This window comes from Lithobates pipiens, unplaced genomic scaffold (assembly GCF_037356315.1).
Source record: "Lithobates pipiens isolate NorthernLeopardFrog02 unplaced genomic scaffold, aLitPip1_a1.2 Scaffold_28, whole genome shotgun sequence".
NCBI classification, from domain to species: domain Eukaryota; kingdom Metazoa; phylum Chordata; class Amphibia; order Anura; family Ranidae; genus Lithobates; species Lithobates pipiens.
In genome coordinates, this window is record NW_027507789.1 from 34,938,137 (window position 1) to 34,961,881 (window position 23,745).

The window sequence follows — 23,745 nt, forward strand, 5'->3', positions numbered from 1 at the left end:
TCTATTATTATTAATACTATTATTATTAGTTCTATTATTATTAGTTTTATTTTTATTATTAGCATCATCTCTACTATTATTATTATTATTATTATTATTATTATTAATAATAATAATTTTATTATTAATATTATTAGGTATATTATGAATTATTATTATTATCTCTATTATTATCTCTATTATTATTAGTTCTATTATTATTATTATTTATTGTTGTTAGTATTATATGCACTGAATAAACTGAGATCAGACATATAACTCTCAGCATGCTGAAGTCACAATGTATTCTATTGTGCACCATGTAGTATAAAGTGTTAATGAGTATTTTTTCCTTTGGTCATGAATACTCTGTATAGTATAATAAGAGTATGTGCTGGAGTCTTATTGAGCAGGCTGAGCTCTTCATTGTCACATCAGGTTGGACAGAGATGTATGTGCAAGTGGATAATAGCCATGCAGACGTCACCCTTTCTGTTTGATCTGTGTCTCCCCAGCACCCCGTTCTCCTCCCACTCAGGGAGTTCAGGTATATAAGAATGTGGGCTTCAACTTCCCGACACAACTACCATCTCACAGTCCCAGTGCGGGGAATTACTGAGCATCAGAAATCTAAGGAGAGGAAGAGAGAAGACTGGAGCTGCAGAGGATGTAAGTAAATGCAACACTTTATACAGCTTTGCACTGCTACGAGGGTCATAGGCACTTTTCTATATGATTTCTATGTACTGTATGACTCGCTGTCATGGGTGGTCATTTTGACATTTACATTACTGCTGCTTCTGGGGAATTCTAATTGGGCCACTGCTAGGTGAGATTTTTCAACCTGACAAAAGTCACTCTTCATTTGTCTGACACCCTGTCCATTTCAGGTGAGGTTACATAGTTACATAGTTAGTCAGGTTGAAAAAAGACCCAAGTCCATCCAGTTCAACCACAAAAAAAATAAGAAGAAAATAAAAAAAAATAATATCATACAATCCCATATGCCCAATTCTATACCCACAGTTGATCCAGAGGAAGGCAAAAAAAAACAGCAGAGCATGATCCAATTTGCTAAAGCAGGGGAAAAAATTCCTTCCTGATCCCCCGAGAGGCAATCGGATTTTCCCCAGATCAACTTTACCTATAAATGTTAGTACCCAGTTATATTATGTACATTTAGGAATGAATCCAGGCCCTTCTTTAAGCAATCCACTGAGCTGGCCAGAACCACCTCTGCAGGGAGTCTATTCCACAATTTTACAGCTCTTACTGTGAAGAATCCTTTCCGTATTTGGAGATGAAATCTCTTTTCCTCTAGACGTAAAGAGTGCCCCCTTGTCCTCTTTGTTGACTGTAAAGTGAATAACTCGACACCAAGTTCCCTATATGGACCCCTTATATATTTGTACGTGGTGATCATATCCCCCCTTAACCCCCCTAGCGGTAATCCCGAGTCTGGCTCGGGTTGGGATTTTAATTACAGGAGCGGTAACCCCGAGCCAGACTCGGGATCGCTTCGCTCGATGCAGGGGAGGACACAGGGAGAGTTACTCACCTTGTCCCCTGGATCCAGCGATGTCCACCGCGCTGTGTGATCGAGCCGTCCTGCGCTCGATTCACAGTGCCGAATGCCGCCGAGCTCCGTTCCCTGCGGCGTTACGGCGCACGGGAGCGGAGAATGGCGGCAAATTCAAAAAAGTAAAAGTACACAAAACACACACAACACTGTAATCTTACAGATTACAGTGCTGTATTACAAAATACACACCCCCTTTGTCCCTAGTGGTCTGTGCAGTGCCCTGCATGCACTTTTATATTATAAATACTGTTTTTTTCTGCCTGAAGTTTGGAGATTGTCCATAGCAACCAAAAAGTGTCCCTTTTTCAGTGTTTTAGGATTTGATTACATTATTGAATATTTTTTATTATTCTTTATTATATTATAAACTTTATCATACCCGGGATGTCTGCTAGACTCTGGTTTGAACAGATTTAAGAGCGTTATTCCTAAGAATTACAGGACTACAATATAAAACGCCAAATTTCCATGCAAAATAATTGTACCGCTTTCAGCACCTTATTCCAGACTGAATCATACCGCCAGGGAGGTTAATCTTCTCTTATCAAGAGTGAATAAATTCAGTTCCTCTAATCTTTCCTCATAGCTGAGTTCCTTCATGCCTCTTATCAGTTTGGTTGCCCTTCTCTGCACTTTCTCCAGTTCCCCGATATCCTTTTTGAGAACTGGTGCCCAAAACTGAACTGCATATTCCAGATGAGGTCTTACTAATGATTTGTACAGGGGCGAAATTATATCTCTCTCTCTGGAGTCCATACCTCTCTTAATACAAGAAAGGATTTTGCTCGCTTTGGAAACAGCAGCTAGGCATTGCATGCTATTATTGAGCTTATGATCTACCAAAACCCCCAGATCCTTCTCCACTATGGATCCCCCCAGTTGTACTCCCCCTAAAATGTATGATGCATGCATATTCTTCGCCCCCAAGTGCATAACTTTACATTTCTCAACATTAAACCTCATCTGCCACATAGTCGCCCAATTAGACAGAGCATTGAGGACGGCTTGTAAATTGGAGACATCCTGTAAGGACGTTATTCCACTGCATATCTTGGTGTCATCTGCAAAGACGGAAATGTTACTTTTGATCCCAGACCCAATATCATTTATAAATATATTAAAAAGTAAGGGTCCCAGCACTGAACCTTGGGGTACACCACTGATAACCTTAGACCATTCAGAGTAAGAATCATTAACCACTACTCTCTGAATTCTGTCTTTTAGCCAGTTTTCTATCCATTTACAAACTGATCTTTCCAAACCTGTAGACTTTACCTTACACATGAGCCGTGTGTGGGGAACTGTATCGAACGCTTTTGCAAAATCCAAGTATATCACGTCCACCGCCACCCCTCTGTCCAAGGTATTACTTACCTCCTCATAAAAAGAAATCAGGTTTGTCTGACAACTTCTGTCTTTCATGAATCCATGTTGTCTGTTGCTCAAAATATTTTTTTCCTGCAAGAACTCATCTATGTGGTCTTTTATTAATCCCTCCAGTATCTTCTCAACTATAGAAGTTAAACTAACAGGTCTATAGTTACTTGGTAAAGACTTTGTTCCCTTTTTAAATATTGGCACCACATTGGCCCTGCGCCAATCCAGTGGTACTATTCCTGTCATTAATGAGTCCCTAAAAATTAGATACAATGGCTTTGGAATTACAGAGCTCAATTCTTTTAGGATCCGTGGGTGGTTCTTCAACCTGGTTCTTCAGTCACTCTTCGTTTGTCTGACATCTTGTCCATTTCTAGTGAGGTTCTTCAACCTGACAAAAGTCACTCTTCATTTGTCTGACACCCTGTCCATTTCTGGCTCGGACCTCCTAGGCAGAAACTAGTGCTGTACCAAGACGAGAATCGGAGAAGAGCTTTTAGGTCAGAATTACGCAGGCTCTCAGAAAAATTCTTCAGAAAAATATTTCATGCTGATCTAATGTCATCTTCTTTTCTGAGTTCCTGATCTGGCACATGGGTGCAGATCAGGAATTCTGATTTGATGCATACTTGCTACAGAGCAGAAAGTACTGGTTGGGATCCTTGTACATGGAAGTCCACAGCTTTGTTTTGCTGGTTCTGTTGCAATGGGACAACTCCCAAGCAGATTTGCTCTTTTGTGCTTTAGTTAATGTTTTAAATTTATTTATTACAAGTACTTATATAGCACCGTCAATTTACGCAGCGCTTTGCATATACTGTATATTGTACATTTACATCAGTTTCCTGCCCTTGAGGCATTTACAATCTAAAGTTCCCAACTCGCATTCACATATACACATACCAGGACAAATTTAGACAGAAGCCAATAATTTACCAGCATGTCTTTGAAGTAGGGATTCACCTAGACAGTCCGGGTTTTGAATCATATTATTCAGACAGGAATGGGACTCGGAACGGGGCCTGACGGGAGGGTGAGGGGGCACTATGTGCCCCGCATTACTATTCTCTTTGGAGTGCCCAAAGGTATCACAGGTCTGTTACAATCCTATAGTTTATACTAAAATGCGCTTCTGGAAGAATGGTGAAACATTCCCATAGACACACTCCTAAACCTTGTGGACAGCCTTCCCAGAGGAGTTGAAGCTATTATAAAGGGTGACCTAACTCAATACGGAACCCTACAAACTAAGACTGGGATGCCGCTAAAGTTCATGGGCGTGTAAAAGCAGGCGTCCCAATGCTTTTGATAATATAGTGTATTTGTATGTCTCACTTCCATCACAGATCCAGAAAACAAGGGGAGTAGTCCTCATTTCAGAATACTGGCCTGAGCCTGCTATGCTGAACAATAGGTTATGTGACAATAACAATAAATTAAAAAATTATTGGAATTATTCAGTTTAGAGAGTTCTATTGGATTGCAGAAAGTTAGTTTTTTTAATCAATTCTAGTTTACCTTTTCAAATGCCATTGATATATATCATCTATCATAAGCATACTTACCAACACCAATCCTGCTCCTTGGCTGCACAGTAACCGTTATGGGTGATCCCAGGACACAGCATCATTGGGACAGAGATCCAAGGTGACCCAGATTTGCCGAGTCAATCCCTCAGCTATGCACAAGTACTTCTTTGTCAGGACTTTGTACTTCTTTGTCAGGACTTGTGTATTCATTTCTCTGGTCACTGGAGGTATAAATATATATAATTAGGATTCTGTATTGTTGGCGGGATAACTGTTACTTTTTTTTTTTACTTTTATCTCCCAGCACGATGGCCAGATCCATTTACCTTCTGTTATTGCACCTTGCCTTATGCATACACTGCTACATTCTTCATCCAGATTACAGGTAAGTAATTATTCCATAAGGAATGATGTTATAACAGCTACTCTAATGGTATGTGCGCTCGGGTGATAATTTCATTTGCTTTGTGTATTACACCTAGCCACAGGTGTTGCAGGAAATATTGTTTAACCGATTCAGCACCGGGAAGATTTTCCCCCTTTATGTCCAGGCGATTTTTTTGCGATACGGCACTGTGTCGCTTTAACTGACAATTGCTTGGTTGTGTGACGTTGTATCCAAACAAAATTGACGTCTTTTTCCCCCCCACAAATAGAGCTTTCTTTTGGTAGCATTTGAGCACCTCTGCGGTTTTGATTTTTTGCGCTATAAACAAAAAAAAAGCATCAATTGTGAAAAAAAAACAATATTTTTTATAGGGCTGTGAAAATTAAATTCCTTGATTATTCGCTTTCATTTTTTTGATCAATCAAAATTCTTTTGATCAGTACTCACCTCTCCGCTGGCTTCCAGGTCTTCAGGGAGTTCCGTCGGAGATCCGGTGATGTCACGGATCTTAAAGAGGGATTCCACCAAAAAAAAAAATATTAAAAGCCAGCAGCTATAAATACTACAGCTGCTGACTTTTAATAAATGGACACTCACCTGTCCCGGGTTCCAGCGATGCCGGCAGCCGAGGCCGATCGATCGCTCGGCTCTCGGCTGCTGTAGTCACCATTCTAGGTGAGGGAATCAGGAAGTGAAGCGAATCGGCTTCACTTCCCGGTTCCCTACTGCGCATGCGCGAGTCACGCCGCGCAATAGGAAATCTCCGCGCTGTCACTGGGACCTGTGTGTGTCCCAGCAGACAGCGCGGCAGGGCAGGAAATGGCGTAGACTCCCACGGGAGTCTATGCCCGGAAGTGGGTGAAAATACCTGTCTTTGACAGGTATCTACACCCCCCTCCCCCCTGAAAGGTGTCAATTGTGACACCGGAGGGGGGGAGGGATCCGATCAGCGGAGGTTCCACTTTAGGGTGGAATCCCGCTTTAACCCTTTTGATAACCGCTTGCATGACCACCTGTTTGCACAGGGGTCCATGCCATAAGGTGAAAGTGATTAGTTAGACCGGAGGTGGAGGGATTGTCACGCTACTGGGGGAAAAAAAATTACTTGTGTAAGTGCTACAGTTTGAATTTAAAACTTATTTGTGTGAACTGTGAAGTTAAGTCATGGATTGTGGAAACTAACCAGTGACGGGTGATTGTGGTATACACAATATACATTTACCACTGACTAATGCAGAGTTGCAATGCAAAGAGATCAACTAAAAGTAGTTGGATCTGCATGTGTGTTTATAATTAATTGAAATTTTAATCAGTAACAGCCCTCATTTTTTACTTTTTGCTATAATAAATATCCCTGCAAAAAGAAAAAATTCTTCCTCAGTTTAGGTCAATATGTATTCTTCTACATATCTTTGGTAGAAAAAAAAAAAAAAAAATCGCAATAAGTGTATATTGATTGGTTTGCACAAAATTTATAGCGTCTACAAAATAGGGGATAGATTTATGGCATTTTTTATTATTATTATTTTTTTTTTACTAGTAATGTGGTGATTAGCGATTATTAGCAGGACTGCGACATTGCAGCAGACAGATCGGACACTTTTGAGAGACCAGTGACATTTATACAGCGATTGGTGCTAAAAATAGAAACTGATTACTGTATAAATGTCACTGGCAGGCAAGGGGTTAACACTAGGGGGCATTTAAGGGGTTAAATGTGTGTCCTAGGGAGTGTTTCTAACTGGGGGGGATAGGACTGCCTGGGGGAGGAGACAGATCGCTGTTCCTAAGCACTAGGAACAACAGATCAGTCTCTTCACCCCTGACAGAACAGAGATATGTCTGTTTACATTGAGGGACCTCCGTTCTGTCTCTCTCAGGAGCGATCGTGGGTGCCCGGTGAACATCACGACTGCCGGGCACGCGCATTGGCTCCGTCGTCGCGCTGCAGGTGCGCACTCCCCCTAGTGCTCTTAAAGTGGCCAACGTACAGCAACAACGGCTCTCCCAGGGGAGCCAATCTTCCGCAGTATGACTGCGGTGGCTGTGTTTCAAGTGGTAATTTAGATATAGTGCATGCTGCCGCTTAGAAAGTAATTCTAATCCCAAGAACAAAAATTTAATGTATTGCATCTTACCAGGATGTGGAGGCTACGTCCTTTTATTTATCTTTCTACCTGGTTATCCTGCAAGTAGCACATTTCCTTCCTAGGGTGACACCACACACTCACTGTACTGTATCTATGGAGGAGCAGCATTGTCACCCTAGGCTGCTTATTCCTGATTTTGACTATAAAAAGAAGAACAAATCAGCGCAATAATAAAAAACCCTATAACAATTGGGCTGCTGAACACCAGGGTCAATAATCAAAAATCCCTCAGAAAAATAGTAAACAGCGCTAAAATCAAGTCCACGTATCAAACCATAAAACACCATCATTGTGATCTTCATTGATGATATATGGATGCAGCATGCAGGTGACTCTGTGGGTATGTAAGAAACCTCCACCAATACTAAAGATGGCCTCTCACCTCTCAGAAGGGACCCTTTAATTATAGAGGGTCAAATACACCTTCCCTTGCGGGCATAAATGGATGGTACACAGTACATCTCGGTCAGTCCGGATGCAGCAGGTAACAGCGACTAATAAACGTTGATGTCTCCAAAGTTACATGGGTCATGCAATCATAAAGGACACAACATAGTGCTCTCCGCGATACAAATGATATTTAATAGTAAAGAGTAAAAAGAAACTTACAAACATGGCACTATTCCAGTGCCAGATAAAACAGAGTGTGTATGAACAAGATGCGAGATGGCCGTGGGTGACGTCACTATAAGCTGACTTGCCAACACCTGCACGTTCGGCCCGTATCTATAGACCAAGCCTAAAGCCAGGTACACACTATGAGTTTTTTTTTCTGTTCAACCCACAAAAAATAACTGTCAGCTCCGGTCATAGCCACTGTACTAATGATCTAAGCCCCCCCCCCCCCCGCCAGAACACTCCGGTCAGCACTCTCAGCTCATTGGCTGAGAGCGCTGATCAGGAGCTTGCTGGCTGCTGGTTTTCTAGCATGCTCATCCAAAAGAAGCCGGTTGTTCGACACACAGGCCGAATGTCAGCCAGTTATTATTGAACCGGCCGCTGTTGCCCGGTATTTGGCTCGTGTGTACGGGGATTAAAAATGGAACTTCCACTTTAAGGGAAGGTGACCCCCCTGACATGCCACATTTGGCATGTTATTTTTTGGGGGGGGGAGTGGAAACCCTCTTTTTATAGGGTTCTAGCTCCCACTTCCTCTCGGGGCACTGCGGCGCCGGAAGGAAGTTCACCTCTCCCCCTCCCTCTCGGCAATCATCTGGGACACGTCACAGGACCTAGATGATTGCGTGGCCAGTCACAGCGCACAGTGCGGCTCGCGCATGCACAATGCATGCCCACAGTGACAGTGCCGGCGCCACAGAGAGGAGGGGGAGACAATCGGGGGTTCGTTCCCCTGCATCACTGGACCCTGGGGCAGGTAAGTGTCCGATTATTAAAAGTCAGCAGCTGCAGAATTTGTATGAATTTGTTTGACAACATTTTTTTTACGGCGGAACTCCGCTTTAAGGAACGGCTTGCAAATATTGGAAGTAGGCTATGTAGTGTGTACATAAAAATAAAAAATAAAAATTGCAGTAAAAATCACAATATCGAAATATTGTTGCATAAGAGAGCATATTACAGTATATCTAGGAACCAGTGTTTCATTTAATGAAATCAATATTTATATATGATCCACTTATATTTGTGTATTCTCCAATACTATTCACCAAGGATACTAAGGAGGAAGGTTTCAGACTTTGTTTGCACTTTCGCTTGGTAATATTAAGGACTCAGTTATGAATTGCATATACATGTTGCACTTTCAAGGACTTTTTCAGTTTATGTGACTATACTACGATATTGTGATTTTACGAGTACGCCAGTTTGTTGCATTTTTTTTTTCCAGAGTATACATTGGGGAAGATTTACTAAAACTGGTGCACACGTAATCTTGTGCAGCTGTGCACAGCGACCAATCAGCATCTAACTTGTTTCATTAACCACTTCCTGACCAGCGCACGACGATGTACGTCGGCAGAATGGGACGGGCAGGCAAATTTGTCAAAAATGTCCGCTGTCTCCACCATAATGTCGCAGTCACAATAAAAATCGCTGATCGCCATTACTAGTAAAAAAAAAAAAAAAAAGAATAATTATTATTAATTAATTTTTTTTTAAATTGTAGCGCAAAAAATAAAAACCGCAGGGGTGATCAAATACCACCAAAAGAAAGCTCTATTTGTGTGTGTCGCACAACCGCACAATTGCAAATTAAAGCAACGCAGTGCTGAATCGCAAAAAGTGGTCTGGTCTTAAGCCAGCAAAATGGTCCGGTCTGAAAGTGGTTAAGCTGTAACAACAAAACCTGGAAGCTGATTGGTTTCTATGCAGAGCTGCACCAAACTTTGCATGCTCCAGTTTTAGCAAATCGCCCCCATTGTGTTTCACATTTTAATCACTGTATTAGATTATATCTAGGAATCAGTGTTTGATGATCTACTTCCATTTGTGTATTCACCACTACCATTTACTAAGGACACTAAGGAGGAATGTTTGAGACTTTGCTTGCACTTTATTATTTATCACAATTCTTTTTTATTGACACTACTAAGGGCACTAGGCACAACAACCTACACTTTCATTAAATGCTCTGCGTCTGTTGGCTTTTGAATCTTGAAGGGGGAGCCCCACACCAAAAAAATAAAAATAAATAAATAAAAACGATGTGGGGTCCTCTCCAAGACCATACCAAACCAAAGATTTTAAGAGGAACCCCCATGCCAAAATTAATAAAAAAAATGGTGTGCCCCCCCCCCCCCCCAAAATCCATACATTATCCGTGAATGCCGCCTGACAGGTCAGTAAAGAGAGGGACAAGTGAGCATCCTGGACCATATTAGGCGACATACACTCAACATGGGGGGGGGGGGGGGGAGTGGATGGCTCTGCCCCTCAACCCCAAAGCACCTTGTCCACAGCTTGATGGGGACAGGAGCCTCTTCCCGACAACCCTGGACGGTGGTTGTGGGGTCAGAATATAGAAGTCCCCTTTGACAAGGGGGCCCTCAGGTCATGACTCCCCCCCCCTCAATGTGAATGAGTATGGGGTACCTGTACTCATTCACCCAAATTTTTAAAAAAAATAAATAAATACAGTACATAGGTTTTTGACAAAGTCCTTTATTAAAAATGAAGATTGTCCCCCATCATCGCTCCAACTTGTCTTATTTCTCTGGTGATGTCTTCTCCCTTCGGTTCTTCTCCCTCTGCTGATGTCTTCTTCCTCTGGTTCTTCTCCCTTTGCTTCTCCCTTTGCTGCTGATGTCTTCTTCCTCTGGTTCTTCTGCCAGTTCCTCTCCCTACAGATAGCCATTCCTCATGGCTATCTAAAAACTGTCAGAGAACGGAGCTGGCACAACTGCAGGAGCTAGGGGGGGCTGGGAGAAGTACCGGCAGAAGAACCAGAGGAAGAAGAGATCAGCAGCGTAGGGAGAAGAACCCGAAGGAAGAAGACATCAACAGAGTGAGAAGAACTGGGGGGGGGGGGGAGAAGAATCGGAGGGAGAAGACAATGCCAGAGGAAGAAGACACATTGGAACTATGACTATTCTTCATTTTTAATAAAGGACTTGTGGACCTGTGTACTGGATTTATTTTTTACACTTTTTTAGGTGACTGAGTACAGGTACAATATACCCCATACTCACTCACATGGGGGCAGGATCTGGGGGCTCCCCTGTTAAAAGGGGCTTCCAGATTCTGATAAGCCCCCTCCTCGTAGACCCCTACACACCCACCATCCAGGGTTGTTGGGAAGAGGTCCCCTGCCCTAAAGCCCCCACCCCCCCCCCATGTTGAGGGAATGTGGCCTGGTATTGTCCAGGAGGGGGGAACTCCACGTGTTTTTTTTTTTTTTTTACATTTTGGCATGGGGTTCCCCTTCAAGATCCTCAGAGCACAAGTCACATGCCAAAAGTTGGATCCATTAAGATGATCTGACTTGCATGCAACTTACATTCGAAACAATGGGCTGAAATCGGGCCCAGGTCGGACCAAAGTAGTGCAGAATTTTTTTTCAAAGTCAGACTGACACAAGTTGGACCGTTAAGATGGCTCTCATAGGGAACCATTGATTTCTACACGTCATGCAAAGTCGGAGCATATGTCACACCAGTGTGAACCAGGCCTTATTCACAAAGCTGTGGGACAAGAATAAGGATCTTTAGTTTAGTCATGTGACTGTAGTTTTTCTATCTTTGGATTTTCCCTGTGGAATGTTTTTTTACATTTTTTTTTTTTGTTTTGGCCAGGCTCACGTTTTACTACATGTTCCATTTGTTTTTTTTATTCAAAAAGTAAAATCAGTTTATTTGGTAAAAGGTGGAATCAAAAAAGTAAAGAAGTAGATTGGTGTAAAGGTGAACATTTGATTGCATGGAAACTCCATTACACCACATGATGACATGTAGAGCCCTCTCTAATTTATCTTTGATAGAGGTCTCTTCTCACGAGGGGTGACCCTGTCCTCACCTTTTTCTCTTTCTTCTTCTCAAATGTATTTTTCTACTCCCGAATCCTACCTTTCATCATCTCAATCATCTTAGATTTACACCAGAGCCACTACACAAAGGGCAGAGCCTTGATATACATTGTGTGAAGCTATAGACTATGGTTCCTGCTAGGGTTATATGATTCACCTCCATAGGTTGTGTATGGATTATGGGGTCATCCAAAGCTTGGAGTGAAGCTGCAATTGTAACAACATTATGATTCGCAGCCCAGAATGTTCTAAATCGCAGGGAAAGCCAGTAATGTTTACCTTGATGTTCAGCTGCCAGTAATAAGCCCTTGTAAGACTGTGGTTATATTGCTCAATTTGCTCATGAAGTGAACATCTTTGTACCAAAGTTTTGTGATTGTAGATGGTTTCCTATTGACATGTTACTGAAGCGGGCTAGCCATAGATGTGAAGAATGCTAGTCTGACAGAACACTAATAATAATTATTGGAAAATAGTCATGTCTGAACTTCAAGTATTGTTCACTCCTTAGCAGTGGTGACTGGTGGTTATTTCTTTTGGGGGGGGGAGGCAGACAAACGGACCCTCCGGCCGGCCAGCATCAGCAACCCCCCCAAAGCCCCGCACTTACCCCATATAGGAAGCATATCCATCAGCTGTATTCCTCCTCCTGTGGTGTGGATCACAGTGGCTTCTGCCATGCATCCCCCTCCTCCTCCTATGTGTCCAATAGGATCGCCTGACCTTTCAGCCAATTGGGAAACAGGTATCAGACCTGCACTTCCTGATTGGCAGAGAGGCGATTCAGTATTAGAACAGCGAATATTCATTTGCTTTTCTAACACACCTGGGTGGGTTCCAAACGCAATGCTCTGCGCCACGAGTCCACCCTATTTTGATACCTATTAGAGCTTATGGCTCTAATTAGGTGCATTAAAAAAAAAAAACACCCCTGCCACTCTAATTCATGTGCCCGGTGTCCTGAAAGGGGCCGGATGCATGAATAGGATGTGGCTGTGCATTAATCTGTCTATTAATGATATAGGGCAGGGATATGCAATTAGCGGACCCCCAGCTGTTTCATAGTTCATAGTTACATAGTTAGTAAGGTTGAATAAAGACACCAGTCCATCCAGTTCAACCTGAGTGAGTGTCCACAATTGTCCCTATCCCTGTACATTGCACACTCACATCAGTCCCTACCCTCAAGGAGCCCACAATCCAAGGTCCACCATTCATATACTAGTGCCAATTTTTTTTGGACAGAAGCCAAATAACCTACCTGCATGTCTTTGGATTGTGGGAGGAAACTGGAGTAGCCAGAGGAAACCCACACAGGCACAGGGAGAACATGCAAACTCCAGGCAGGTAGTGTCATGGTTGGGATTTGAACCAGCAACCCTTCTTACTGCTAGGTGAGAGTGCTAACCACTACACCACTGTGCTGCCCTTGCAGAACTACAAGTCCCATGAGGCATAGCAAGAATCTGACAGCCACAAGCATGACACCCAGAGGCAGAGGGGACTTGTAGTTTTGCAACAGCTGGAGGTCCGCTAATTGCATATCCCTGTTATGGGGGTGGCGTGGATAGAGGGAGCGGCACCCGTGCGTCCTTAATGGACGGCCATCCCTGCTCCTTAGAAACATAGAAAAGTGACAGCAGAAAAAAAAAGACTAAGACTGGCCATACACCTATAGATTATGTGCAGATTTTCTATGGTCAGATGGAAAAAGTGGAACAGATTCCTCCATCTACCCTGAACTGTGTGGATGGAAGAATCTCCCACTGGCACAAGCTTCCATATCTTGCTAGTCGGCCCCACAGCTTCTCACAATACCTGAACATTCTGATTGGGTGCAGGCATTGTTCAGGTTGAGAGCCCAAGATACTGAAGCTTGGCCCAGTGGAAGATTCCTCCATCCACACAGTTTAGCATACATGGAGAAATCTGTTGCACTTTTTCCATCTAACCATAGAAAATCTGCAGATAATCTAAAGGTGTATGGCCAGCTTTAGGCTGGGTTCACACTATTGAGAATTGGATATGGCTTTCCCCGCATCCAATTCGCATGAGAGGGGAGTGTGACTGGCTCTCTATGGAGTTGGATCACACATCTCCGGTACAAATTGCACAGGAGTCCTGTGTGTCTTCTGGTCCATTTCAGGTCCGAATTCAGGCAAAAATTCAGACTGAAATCTGACCTGTCACAATGTAAAAAACAAAAAAAATAAAAAATAAAACACATGGCCGCGTCACTGATTGACAGGGCTCTGCACATGGAAAACTACAAGGTCAGGCAGCCTTCGCAGGTGTCGGCTTGTAGTTTTCAATTAATTAGCACAGTGCTGTGCAGCGCCATGATAAGTTCATTCATGCTGTCAGATTGTATCTGTTTTCCCATACGGGATATACAGGAAAGCAGATACACTGGCAGATCCGCATGACACCAGCAATCTGCTGATCACTGGTGTAACGCTTTACAGGATCCAAACCTAAAATAAATGCACATTTTTTTTTTTTACCTGGAAAAAAAAAATTGCATTTATAATTTTTTTCCAAAAAAGTGAACTTATCCTTTAAAGGTTTCAATCACGTCTCCCATTTCCCATCTTCTTTCCACTGTACATACAGTGCCTTGAAAAAGTATTCATACCCCTTGAAATTTTCCACATTTTGTCATGTTACAACCAAAAATGTAAATGTATTTTTATTGGGATTTCATGTGATAGATCAGCGTTTCTCAACTCCAGTCATCAAGGAGCCCCAACAGGTCATTGTTTCAGGATTTCCCTCAGATGAAATGGCTGTTGTAAATACTAAGGTAGTGAAACTGATCAAATCACCTGTGCAAAATAATGGGGATCTTGAATACATGACCTGTTGGGGCACCTTGAGGACTGGGAGTGATAGACCAACAAAAAGTAGAAGTGAAGTGAAAGGAAAACGATAAATGTTTTTCACATTTTTTTAAATAAATAAATATGTGAAAAGTGTGGTGTGCATTTGTATTCAGCCCCCTTTTAATCCGATAGCCCTAACGAAAATCTAGTGGAACCAATTGCCTTCAGAAGTCACCTAATTAGTAAATAGAGTCAAATTAAACTGTGTGTAATTTAATCTCAGTATAAATACAGCTGTTCTGTGAAGCCCTCTGAGGTTTGTTAGAGAACCTTAGTGAGCAAACAGCATCACGAAGACCAAGGAACACAGCAGACAGGTCAGGGATAAAGCTGTGGAGAAGTTTAAAGCAGGGTTAGGCGATAAAAAAAAATATCCCAAGCTTTGGGCATCTCTCGGAGCACTGTTCAATCCATCATTTAAAAATGGAAAGAGTATGGCACAACTGCAAACCTACCAAGACATGGCCGTCCACCTAAACTGACAGGCCGGGCAAGGAGAGCATTCATCAGAGAAGCAGCCAAGAGGTCCACGGAAACGCTGGAGGAGCTGCAGAGATCCACAGCTCAGATGGGAGACAACTATTAGTTGTGCTCTCCACAAATCTGGCCTTTATGGAAGAGTGACAAGAAGAAAACCATTGTTAAAAAGAAAGTCATAAGAAGTCCCATTTGCAGTTTGTAAGAAGCCATGTGGGGGACACAGCAAACATGTGGAAGAAGGTGATCTGGTCAGATGAGACCAAAATTGAACTTTTTGGCCTATAAGTAAAATGCTATGTGTGGTGGAAAACTAACACTGCACATCATCCTGACCACACCATCCCCACTGTGAAACATGGTGGTGGCAGCATCATGTTGTGGGGATACCTTTCTTCAGCAGGGACAGGGAAGCTGGTCAGAGTTGATAGGCAGGTGGATGGAGCCAAATACAGGGAAATCTTAGAAGGAAGTCTGTTAGAGTCTGCATAAGACTTGAGACTGGGGTGGAGGTTCACCTTCCAGCAGGACAACGACCCTAAACATACAGCCAGACCTACAATGGAATGGTTCAGATCAAAGCATATTCATGTGTTAGAATGGCCCAGTCAAAGTCCAGACCTAAATCCAATTGAGAATCTGTGGTAAAACGTAAAAATTGCTGTTCAGACGCTCTCCATCCAATCTAGCAGAGCTTGAGCTATTTTGCATAGAAGAATGGTTAAAAAATGTCCCTCTCTAGATGTGCAAAGCTGGTAGAGACATCCCCAAAAAGACTTGCAGCTGTAATTGCACAAAGTATTGAGTCAGGGGGGCCGAATACAAATGTACTCCACACTTTTCACATATTTAGCTGTAAAAATAAATAAATTGATAAACATTTATCATTTTCCTTCCATGTCACAATTATGTGCCACTATGTGTTGGTCTATCACATAAAATCCCCCCCAAAAAAATTTAAATTTTTGGTTGTAACATGACAAAATGTGGAAAATTTCAAGGGGTGTGAATACTTTTTCAAGGCACTGTATTAAGTTCCTGAAGTCGCTCTTGATGTGTTTTATCCCCCAGACCTTTCCAAATTATTACCCGTCTCTGGACTCTTATCCTTTGTTCTGTTTATCGCTCCTTCCTGTCAGTATAGATCAGGGGTCTCTAAACTTTCTAAACAAAGAGCCAGTTTACTGTCCTTCAGACTTTAGGGGGGCTGGACTGTGTCCAATGAGAGTAAAAATGCTCCAGCATAAGTGGGAGTAAACAATCCCCCATCATTGGTGTCAGTGGGAGGAATTGTGCTCCACCATCTGTGATTTCCCCTTATTTCCTGTTCTGAATAAAGTGTCACTACTGAGCCCACACCATAAAAAAAACTATCAATAAATGTTGTATTACATGCTGTTCATCCTTCCAACAATGTCTCCAATCCAGCAAGGGATTTTGCAGCTGTGGTGGCAGCTTTGCACATGCTCAGTTTTCAGTGCGTTTTTATGCTGAGCATTTCCTCCCTATCACATCTGAGCAGCCCATGTGACTATTTAATCACAAGTGTGGGTGTATATACACAGTGATAACAGCCCACTCCCCCCCTCCATGTCCACTAATCAACTAAACACAATGAGGGTGGGATATTAAATGTAGATTAATGGAGACTTCACCTCCCTGTTATCAGACACAGACTGGAGGAGCGTGACACAGCCTGTGACTGGCAGAAATCCAGCCACACCATGTTGTTTCCACAAAATAATAAAGATTTGATTTCAAATATATATTTATATGACAATTTTAAAAAGTTTATTGATATTTATTTTTTTCTCTGTATTCCAAAGGCCGTTTTTTTTTGTTTTTTTTAATTTTGAACATGTGACCAGCAGCAGAGGACTAGAGGCTCCTCATGCTTATGTTTCCCTGCAGACAGGCTGGGAAAGAGCTGAGTCATGTGACAGCTATATATCGAGTGGGGAAAAAAGGTACTGATTTTTTTTTTTTTAATTAAGATATCTACAGTGCCATCATCGACATTCAGAATTAGATTGTTTGAAAAAAATAATAATAAATAAGTAATAGAAGATCTAACTTCCCCTCAATCAATTTAAAACGTGTTTTCGTAGCCATGTCCCTATTGGGATGATTTACCCACAATTTCTGTTCTGTCTGACACCAGTTGAACATGATTAAAAAGACTAAAAAAAAAAAACACAAGGACAGAGACAGCTAAAAAAAAAAAAAAAAAAGTTGCTAAAAGTTCTAATCCAGTGGCTGGCAATTTAGTACAATCAGGAGGCCTTGGGCCCATTTACCATGGTTTTACATGAAACACGTTCTGTAGAGCAAATCTGCAAAATGCAAAAAGCACAAAAAATGCATAGGTGTGAATCCAGCCTTAGGTGTGGCCCCCTGACATCTCTAGAGAGCTGTACATACCCTGTTTACCCAAAAAAAAAAAGACCATGGTGATTGTCCGTGATGGCTGCAATATAAGCCCTACCCCCCAAATAAGCCCTACACTGTTTCATCGAAAATAAGCCTACACTGAAAATAAGACCTACAAGGACTTTAACTAGGGCTTATTTGGGGGTAGGGCTTATATTGCAGCCATCACCGACAATCACGCTAGGTCTTATTTTTGAGGGAAACGGTAATAATATATTTTTATATATATATATATATATATATATATAATGTTGCTTGCACAGTACAGGAGAGGGTCAGAGTCTGGGGTCATGCAACAACGGTGGATATTTATTTCAGGAGACAAAGGGGTGTTAAAGGGATTGTAAAGTAAATTTTTTATTTTATTTTTTAAACAACAAACATGTTATACTTACCTCCACTGTGCAGCTCATTTTGATCAGAACCTGCTCTTCTGGGGTCCCTTGGCGGCTGTTTCGGCTTCCCCCCGCAAGTACTTCTCACGTTCATGTGAGCTCCCTCGCATGGTGAGAAGCACTTGCGGGCGCGCTGCCGTGATACAGCCGGCGGCTTTAGCCGCTCACTGTATCACTCGGCCCCGCCCCCGGCGCGCCACGTCATTAGATGTGATTGACAGCAGCGCAAGCCAATGGCTGCGCTGCTTTCAATCCATCGACTCTAGCCAATCAGCGGCCAGGCTGAGCGGCGAAGAGGATTTCGGAGGCGAGCGCGGGACTTTCGAGGGGTCAGGTAAGTAAAACAGGGGGGGCTGGGGGCGCAGGCACTGTCAGATGTTTTTTCACCTTAATGCATAGAATGCATTAAGACCCCTTTCACACCAGGGCGTTTTGCAGGCGCTATAGCGTTAGAAATAGCGCCTGCAAAACGCCCTAAAAAAGCTGCACCATTGTGTGTAGTGTGAAAGCCCTGAGGGCTTTCACACTACAGCGGAGCGCTGGCAGGACGTCAGAAAAAAGTCCTGCCAGCAGCTTCTTTGGAGCGGTGAAGGAGCGGTGTGTTTACCGCTCCTCCACCGCTGCTGCCTATTGAAATCAATGGGGCAGCGCTGTAATGCCGCCGGCAAAACGCCGCTATTGCGGCGTATTACCGGCGGTTTTAACCCTTTCGCGGCCGCTAGCGGGGGGTAAAAGCGCCCCGCTAGCGGCCGAAATGCGCCGCAAATCCGCCGGTAAAACGCCGCTAAAAATAGCGGCGTTTTACTGTAGATGCAAGGTGCGGTGTGGTGTGAAAGGGGTCTAAAGGTGAAAAAATATTTACCTTTACAACCCCTTTAAGGTCCCTACACACGATCAGAAAATCGTACAAATAATGCTACTTTCGGAGCGATCGTACGATAATCTGATCCTTACACAGCCCTTTGTCAGAAATTACCCAAAGGGACAAACATGAAAAATTTTCTCATACGTTACCAGATTGTACAATTTGCGTTTAATCAGTACAGTTTTCATCCAAAAATACAATACATCACTTCTGAATTTTTTTTTACTGTCGTATGAGAATTTTCACACTTTAGCAACTGCTTAATTTTTAATATGGAGACTAGCTTGCAAAAAAACAAAACAAAAAAACGGACAATCATTCGTCCGTCAATCTCATCATGTGTCACCGACACTGCTAGAGGTCACTGCCAATACAGTCCATTTACAAATCAATGCTCAAACTCCCACTGCTCTGCGGGGGCCTAAGGGCTGTTCAACAAGTAGTATAGGGTTACATGCGGCTCTCGGGCTATGTGTTTGGCACCAGGGTTCTAATCCTTCTCCACCAACCACATTTTTTTTTTTTAAAGACGACTTTTGCTGGACTTATACCCAAAGACCCCTTTCACACTGGGGCGTTTTACAGGCACTTTAGCGTTAAAAAAAGCACCTCTGAAGCGCTTGAAAGAAGCCTCATCTGCAATCCCAATGTGAAAGCCCAAGTGCTTTAAGAGCCCTTTCACAATGTCAGCGCCCAAAAAACGCTCGTAAAGTGCCGCTTAAACTAGCAGCGCTTTACCAGCGTTTTTCCAAGCGCTATTGGGGCGCTTTTAACCCCTGCTAGTGGCCAAATAAAGGGTTAAAAGAGCCCACAAAATCCTGCTGCCAAAAGCGCTTTTGAGGCGTTTTGCAGGTGCTTCCCATTGATTTCAATGGGAAGGGGTGCTTTAGGAGCGGTGTATTCACTGCTCCAAAAGCGCTGCAAAGAAGCTGCTTGCAGGACTTTTTTTTTTAAGCCCTACCAGCGCAGCGCCTCAGTGTGAAAGCACTCGGGCTTTCACATTGGGATTGGAGTTGCGGCTTCTTTCAGGTGCTTTTTTTTTTAAAGCTAAAGCGCCTGAAAAATGCCCCCAGTGTGAAAGCACTCGTGCTTTTACATTGGGATTGCAGTTGCGGCTTCTTTCAAGCGCTTTACAGGCACTTTTTTTTAACGCTAAAGCACCTGAAAAATGTCCCCGTGTGAAAGGGGTCAAAGGCAGTAAAGGTTCTCCATAGTATAAAACTATTTACTTATTGGAATTTGTGCTTCATTTTGCAGTCCAGGCCAGACATCTAAATCCAGTAGGCATGTTAATCTACCAATGCTGGAAAGAAATCCCATGCAGAATCATGACTGGTCACTTGATGAGGAGCAGGGATTTATTCGAGGACTCTCAGAAAAAAGGTAGGTGTCAAAGGCTCTTAAAATGTCGTATTAGTGTTGTAAAACTACGATCATCTTTTAGCTGATGTATTTTACAGCTCTAGCTTTGAACTTACTCTAGGATGGAGAGGCATGTGGATGCCATATTCACCAACACATACAGAAAATTCCTGAGCCAAATCTCAGCCAGGCGCTACCTGCAGAACATGATGGGAAAACGATTGGGGTAAGTATGAATATAGGCTTGGGATTATGGAAGTCTTGCTTTTTAAAAAAATTACACCCGACACCACTTTCTGATTACAGGCAAGATTACTTGGAAAGCCAATATCAAGAGGAAAGTAAACGAAATCCTAGGATATTAAGGGAAACCATTGCATCAGTTCTGGTTGGCCTGTAAGAAATTTTTTTCCTTTAAAATATGACAATTATTATTCTTGTTTTTAAGGCCTCTTGCATGGGGCAGACTGCGGATGTAAACAGAACGCCTGTCCATTTTACACCCAACTGCCAGCCAATTGAGCCTCATCTGTCTGTTTTTAGCGGAGCGGATGATGGCGGATGCCACTTGCCACTCCATAGAGGACAATGGGTGGTCTGATTGAAAATTTGACAGGTGGACCTTAACAGTCCATTAATGTGAAAAGGGCCTTAAGAGATGAGAGATGTGGGAGAAGAAGCAAAAATAAAATAAAGTTTATACCAACCTTTAGGCACAGATAGGATGGCAAGAGGCATCATTTTAACTCAATTCTGTATGAAGATGACTTATTTCTTGATGGTAGGCCCCATCCTCTGCTATAGTGAAGTTTTTACTCCATCCCAGGAGTCCCACTTTCTTTTTCTAGACACTGCATCTAATGCCACGTACACACGATTGGAATTCCAGCCAGAAAAAGACCGATGAGAGCTTTTCATCGGAAAATACGACCGTGTGTATGCTACATCGAAATTTAGCTGTCCGAATTCCCGCCAGCCAAAAATTGATAGCATGTTCTAAATTTTCCCGACGGAAAAAACTTTCCATCGGTAATTACGATCGTGTGTATGCAATTCCGACACGCCAAAAATCACACATGCTCAGATTCAACTACGAGACAGAAGCTACTGGCTATTGAACTTCCCTTTTCTAGTTGCGTCGTACATGTTGTACGTCACCGCGTTATAAACGATCGGAATTTGGTGTGACCGTGCAAGACAGCTTGAGCCGAATTCTGTCGGAATTCCGTTGGGAAAACCATCAGAGCTTTTTCTGACGAGAATTCCGATCGGGCGTACGCAGCATTACAGTTCACACAGTTCAACACTGATGTCTTGGCAACCAGTTGGGATGAGACTGCATCACACTAGGAATGCGATGAGTGCATGCTTCTACATGAGTTTTTGATGAATCAAGTTTAAATAGAACTTGGGGCACATTGGCCATGGTCTGTAGGCATCAGATTGTGCCTGCTATCAAAGCGTTAGGTTATGACTAGCTGTCCATATATTAAAAATAGGAGGTTGAAAAAAGTTCCTGACTACTGTCAATTAGTTCGCATTTAGGCCCCTTTCACACTGAGGCGCCTGAAAAAAAGCATCTCCTTTCACACAGGAGCGGTGCGCTGGCAGGGAGGTAAAAAAAAGTCCTACTAGCAGCATGTTTGGAGCGGTGTATTCACCGCTTCTACCCATTAAAACCAATGGGGCAGCACGATTATACCGCCAGCAAAGCGCCGCTTTGGGGGTGGTTTTAACCCTTTTTCGAATACTGCTGCTAAAACTACGGTAAAGCAGTGCTAAAAATAGCACAGTTTTACCACCTACGCCCGCACCGCTCCCCAGCATGAAAGGGGCCTTACTAGGTTGGTTCATTAAGCTCAACAAAAATAGATGAGTGTAATGTCCTTTGCTGAACTAAACGCAGCATGCAATGATTGGGCTACGTGACTTATCCAGATTCCTGTGAACATTCCAAGAGTGGCCTGGGCACATGGACTGGATTTTTTTGGTTTTATATTCTTAGTACATATGTATTTTACCACATTTTATTTGTTCACAGGAAGAACCCAGACTGGAGAGTAGATCAGTCCTAGCAGCCGTACACTTACATTAGCACAATCTTTCTCTCTCTCTCCCCCCCAAGATGAGGATGTAAATAAAAGTGTTGAAAAATATCACCCATCAACATGGAAATAGCAATTGAAGCTTTTATGGTCTCTGAAATGGTGAACATCATGTCAACAGTTCCTCTTCATTTGTTTTGTTGAAAGTGTATATGATTAGTTTTGTTAAATAAAAAGAAAATGTTTTATGAAGCATTCTGTTTCTGGCCTCCATGGGGATTGATGGATGTAGCTCAATTTAGGTAGAAACTGGCTAACTGACTTCTCTACTACTGATATCAGACAAGGCAAATGCTATTTTATGTAGCTGAGAGAGCCTGCAGAAGAAACACAATATTGTATCTAAAAAATAAAAATACCAATGATATATTATACACAGGGCCGCAGCAACCTAATCCCAGATTTATCCATAGTATTATAGACAAACTGATCACATTAGGCCCCTTTCACATGGGACGGATCAGTAATGATCCGCTTGCTCAGCGGGGATCGCTCCGTTGTCCCCGCTGAGCCGGCGGCAGACAGGGCGGTCTCCGCACACTGTGCAGGGACCGCCCTGTCAGCTCTCTGCTCTCCTCTATGGGGGATTGGATGAGCACGGACCGTCTGTCTGTGTTCATCCGATCCACTCTGCAGACGGATAGAAAAATAGGATTTTCCTCCGTCTGCAGAATCGGACAATAGCGGGTGTCTGCGGATTTTTATCCGCAGACACCCGCTATCCCATAGGAATGCATGTATGTCCGTATTTTATCCGCAAACGGATGGATGAAATACGGACATAATGTCAGCATGTGTGAAAGGGGCCTTAAAGTGTAACTAAAGTTAAACAAAAATCACAAACACTTCAGGTTTTAATTCTCAGTTTCATCTTTTTTTTTTTTTTCCCCGTGTACATTTTGTCCCCATAAATACATTAGAATCGTTCCAGAGGTGTATGCCTGTGTCTACAATTTATTCTGCTCTTTTACATTGGTAACCAGTCATTCAGATGCCCTAAGAGCAGACACTACAAATGTAAGTGATGCCAAATGATGAACCCAAGTGAAAGGACGCATCCTTTTAGACAAGCATGTTCTATCTTGCTGGCCACTGGATAGTGCAGACTTTAGCTATGCTGATCAGTTGCTTTATTACAGTTCCAGAATCAGGTCTAATAAAATGTAATCGAGCAATTGATGGGCAGACTACATAACTAAAGTCTACACCAGGGGTAGGCAATCTAGGCACTCCAGATGTGGGGAAACTACAAATCCCATCATGCCTCTGCCTCTAGGAGTCACGCCTGTGATTGTCAGGGTCTTGCAATGTCTCATGCAACTTGTAGTTTCAAAACAGCTGGAGGGCCGAGGTTGCCTACCCCCTGGTGTACAACATTCAGTGGCCTATTCCTCACCTGAACATGCATGTGTGGCTCAGAGGAAACAGCAGTAAAGTGATTGGCCACTGCAAGGAACAACGGGAGATGCAATTTTACAATTGGCAGGAAGCTGATGTATCCCCATGACTCTGCTCTCTACACTAGTTATGTCTAGGAAACTGATGACACAGCTACCCATTACAAGGTAATAACCAGGCATTTGGTACACACAATGTTGCTTTATATCCTTTGTGACTATGGCAGAAAATATTTAAAGATTTAAACGCACCTTTATCATGTACTCAAGGGCTGTAGCTATGTTCTGCTTCTACCACGAAATTCCTAAACTGAACAGGAGATTTTAATAGATCGATAATGCCAATA

The 23,745-nt window shown here is 42.8% G+C and overlaps 1 protein-coding gene across 1 annotated transcript; it reads left to right on the forward strand.

The window, feature by feature from the left end:
* Positions 1-214: 214 nt before the first annotated feature.
* On the forward strand, positions 215-22,018 carry GHRH (growth hormone releasing hormone). Its single transcript, XM_077458454.1, has 6 exons — positions 215-648; positions 4,772-4,852; positions 19,792-19,917; positions 20,018-20,122; positions 20,203-20,292; positions 21,938-22,018. The coding sequence occupies exons 2-6, from the start codon at positions 4,776-4,778 to the stop codon at positions 21,969-21,971; spliced, it is 432 nt and encodes a 143-aa protein (XP_077314580.1). The 5' UTR covers positions 215-648; positions 4,772-4,775; the 3' UTR covers positions 21,972-22,018.
* Positions 22,019-23,745: the final 1,727 nt, after the last annotated feature.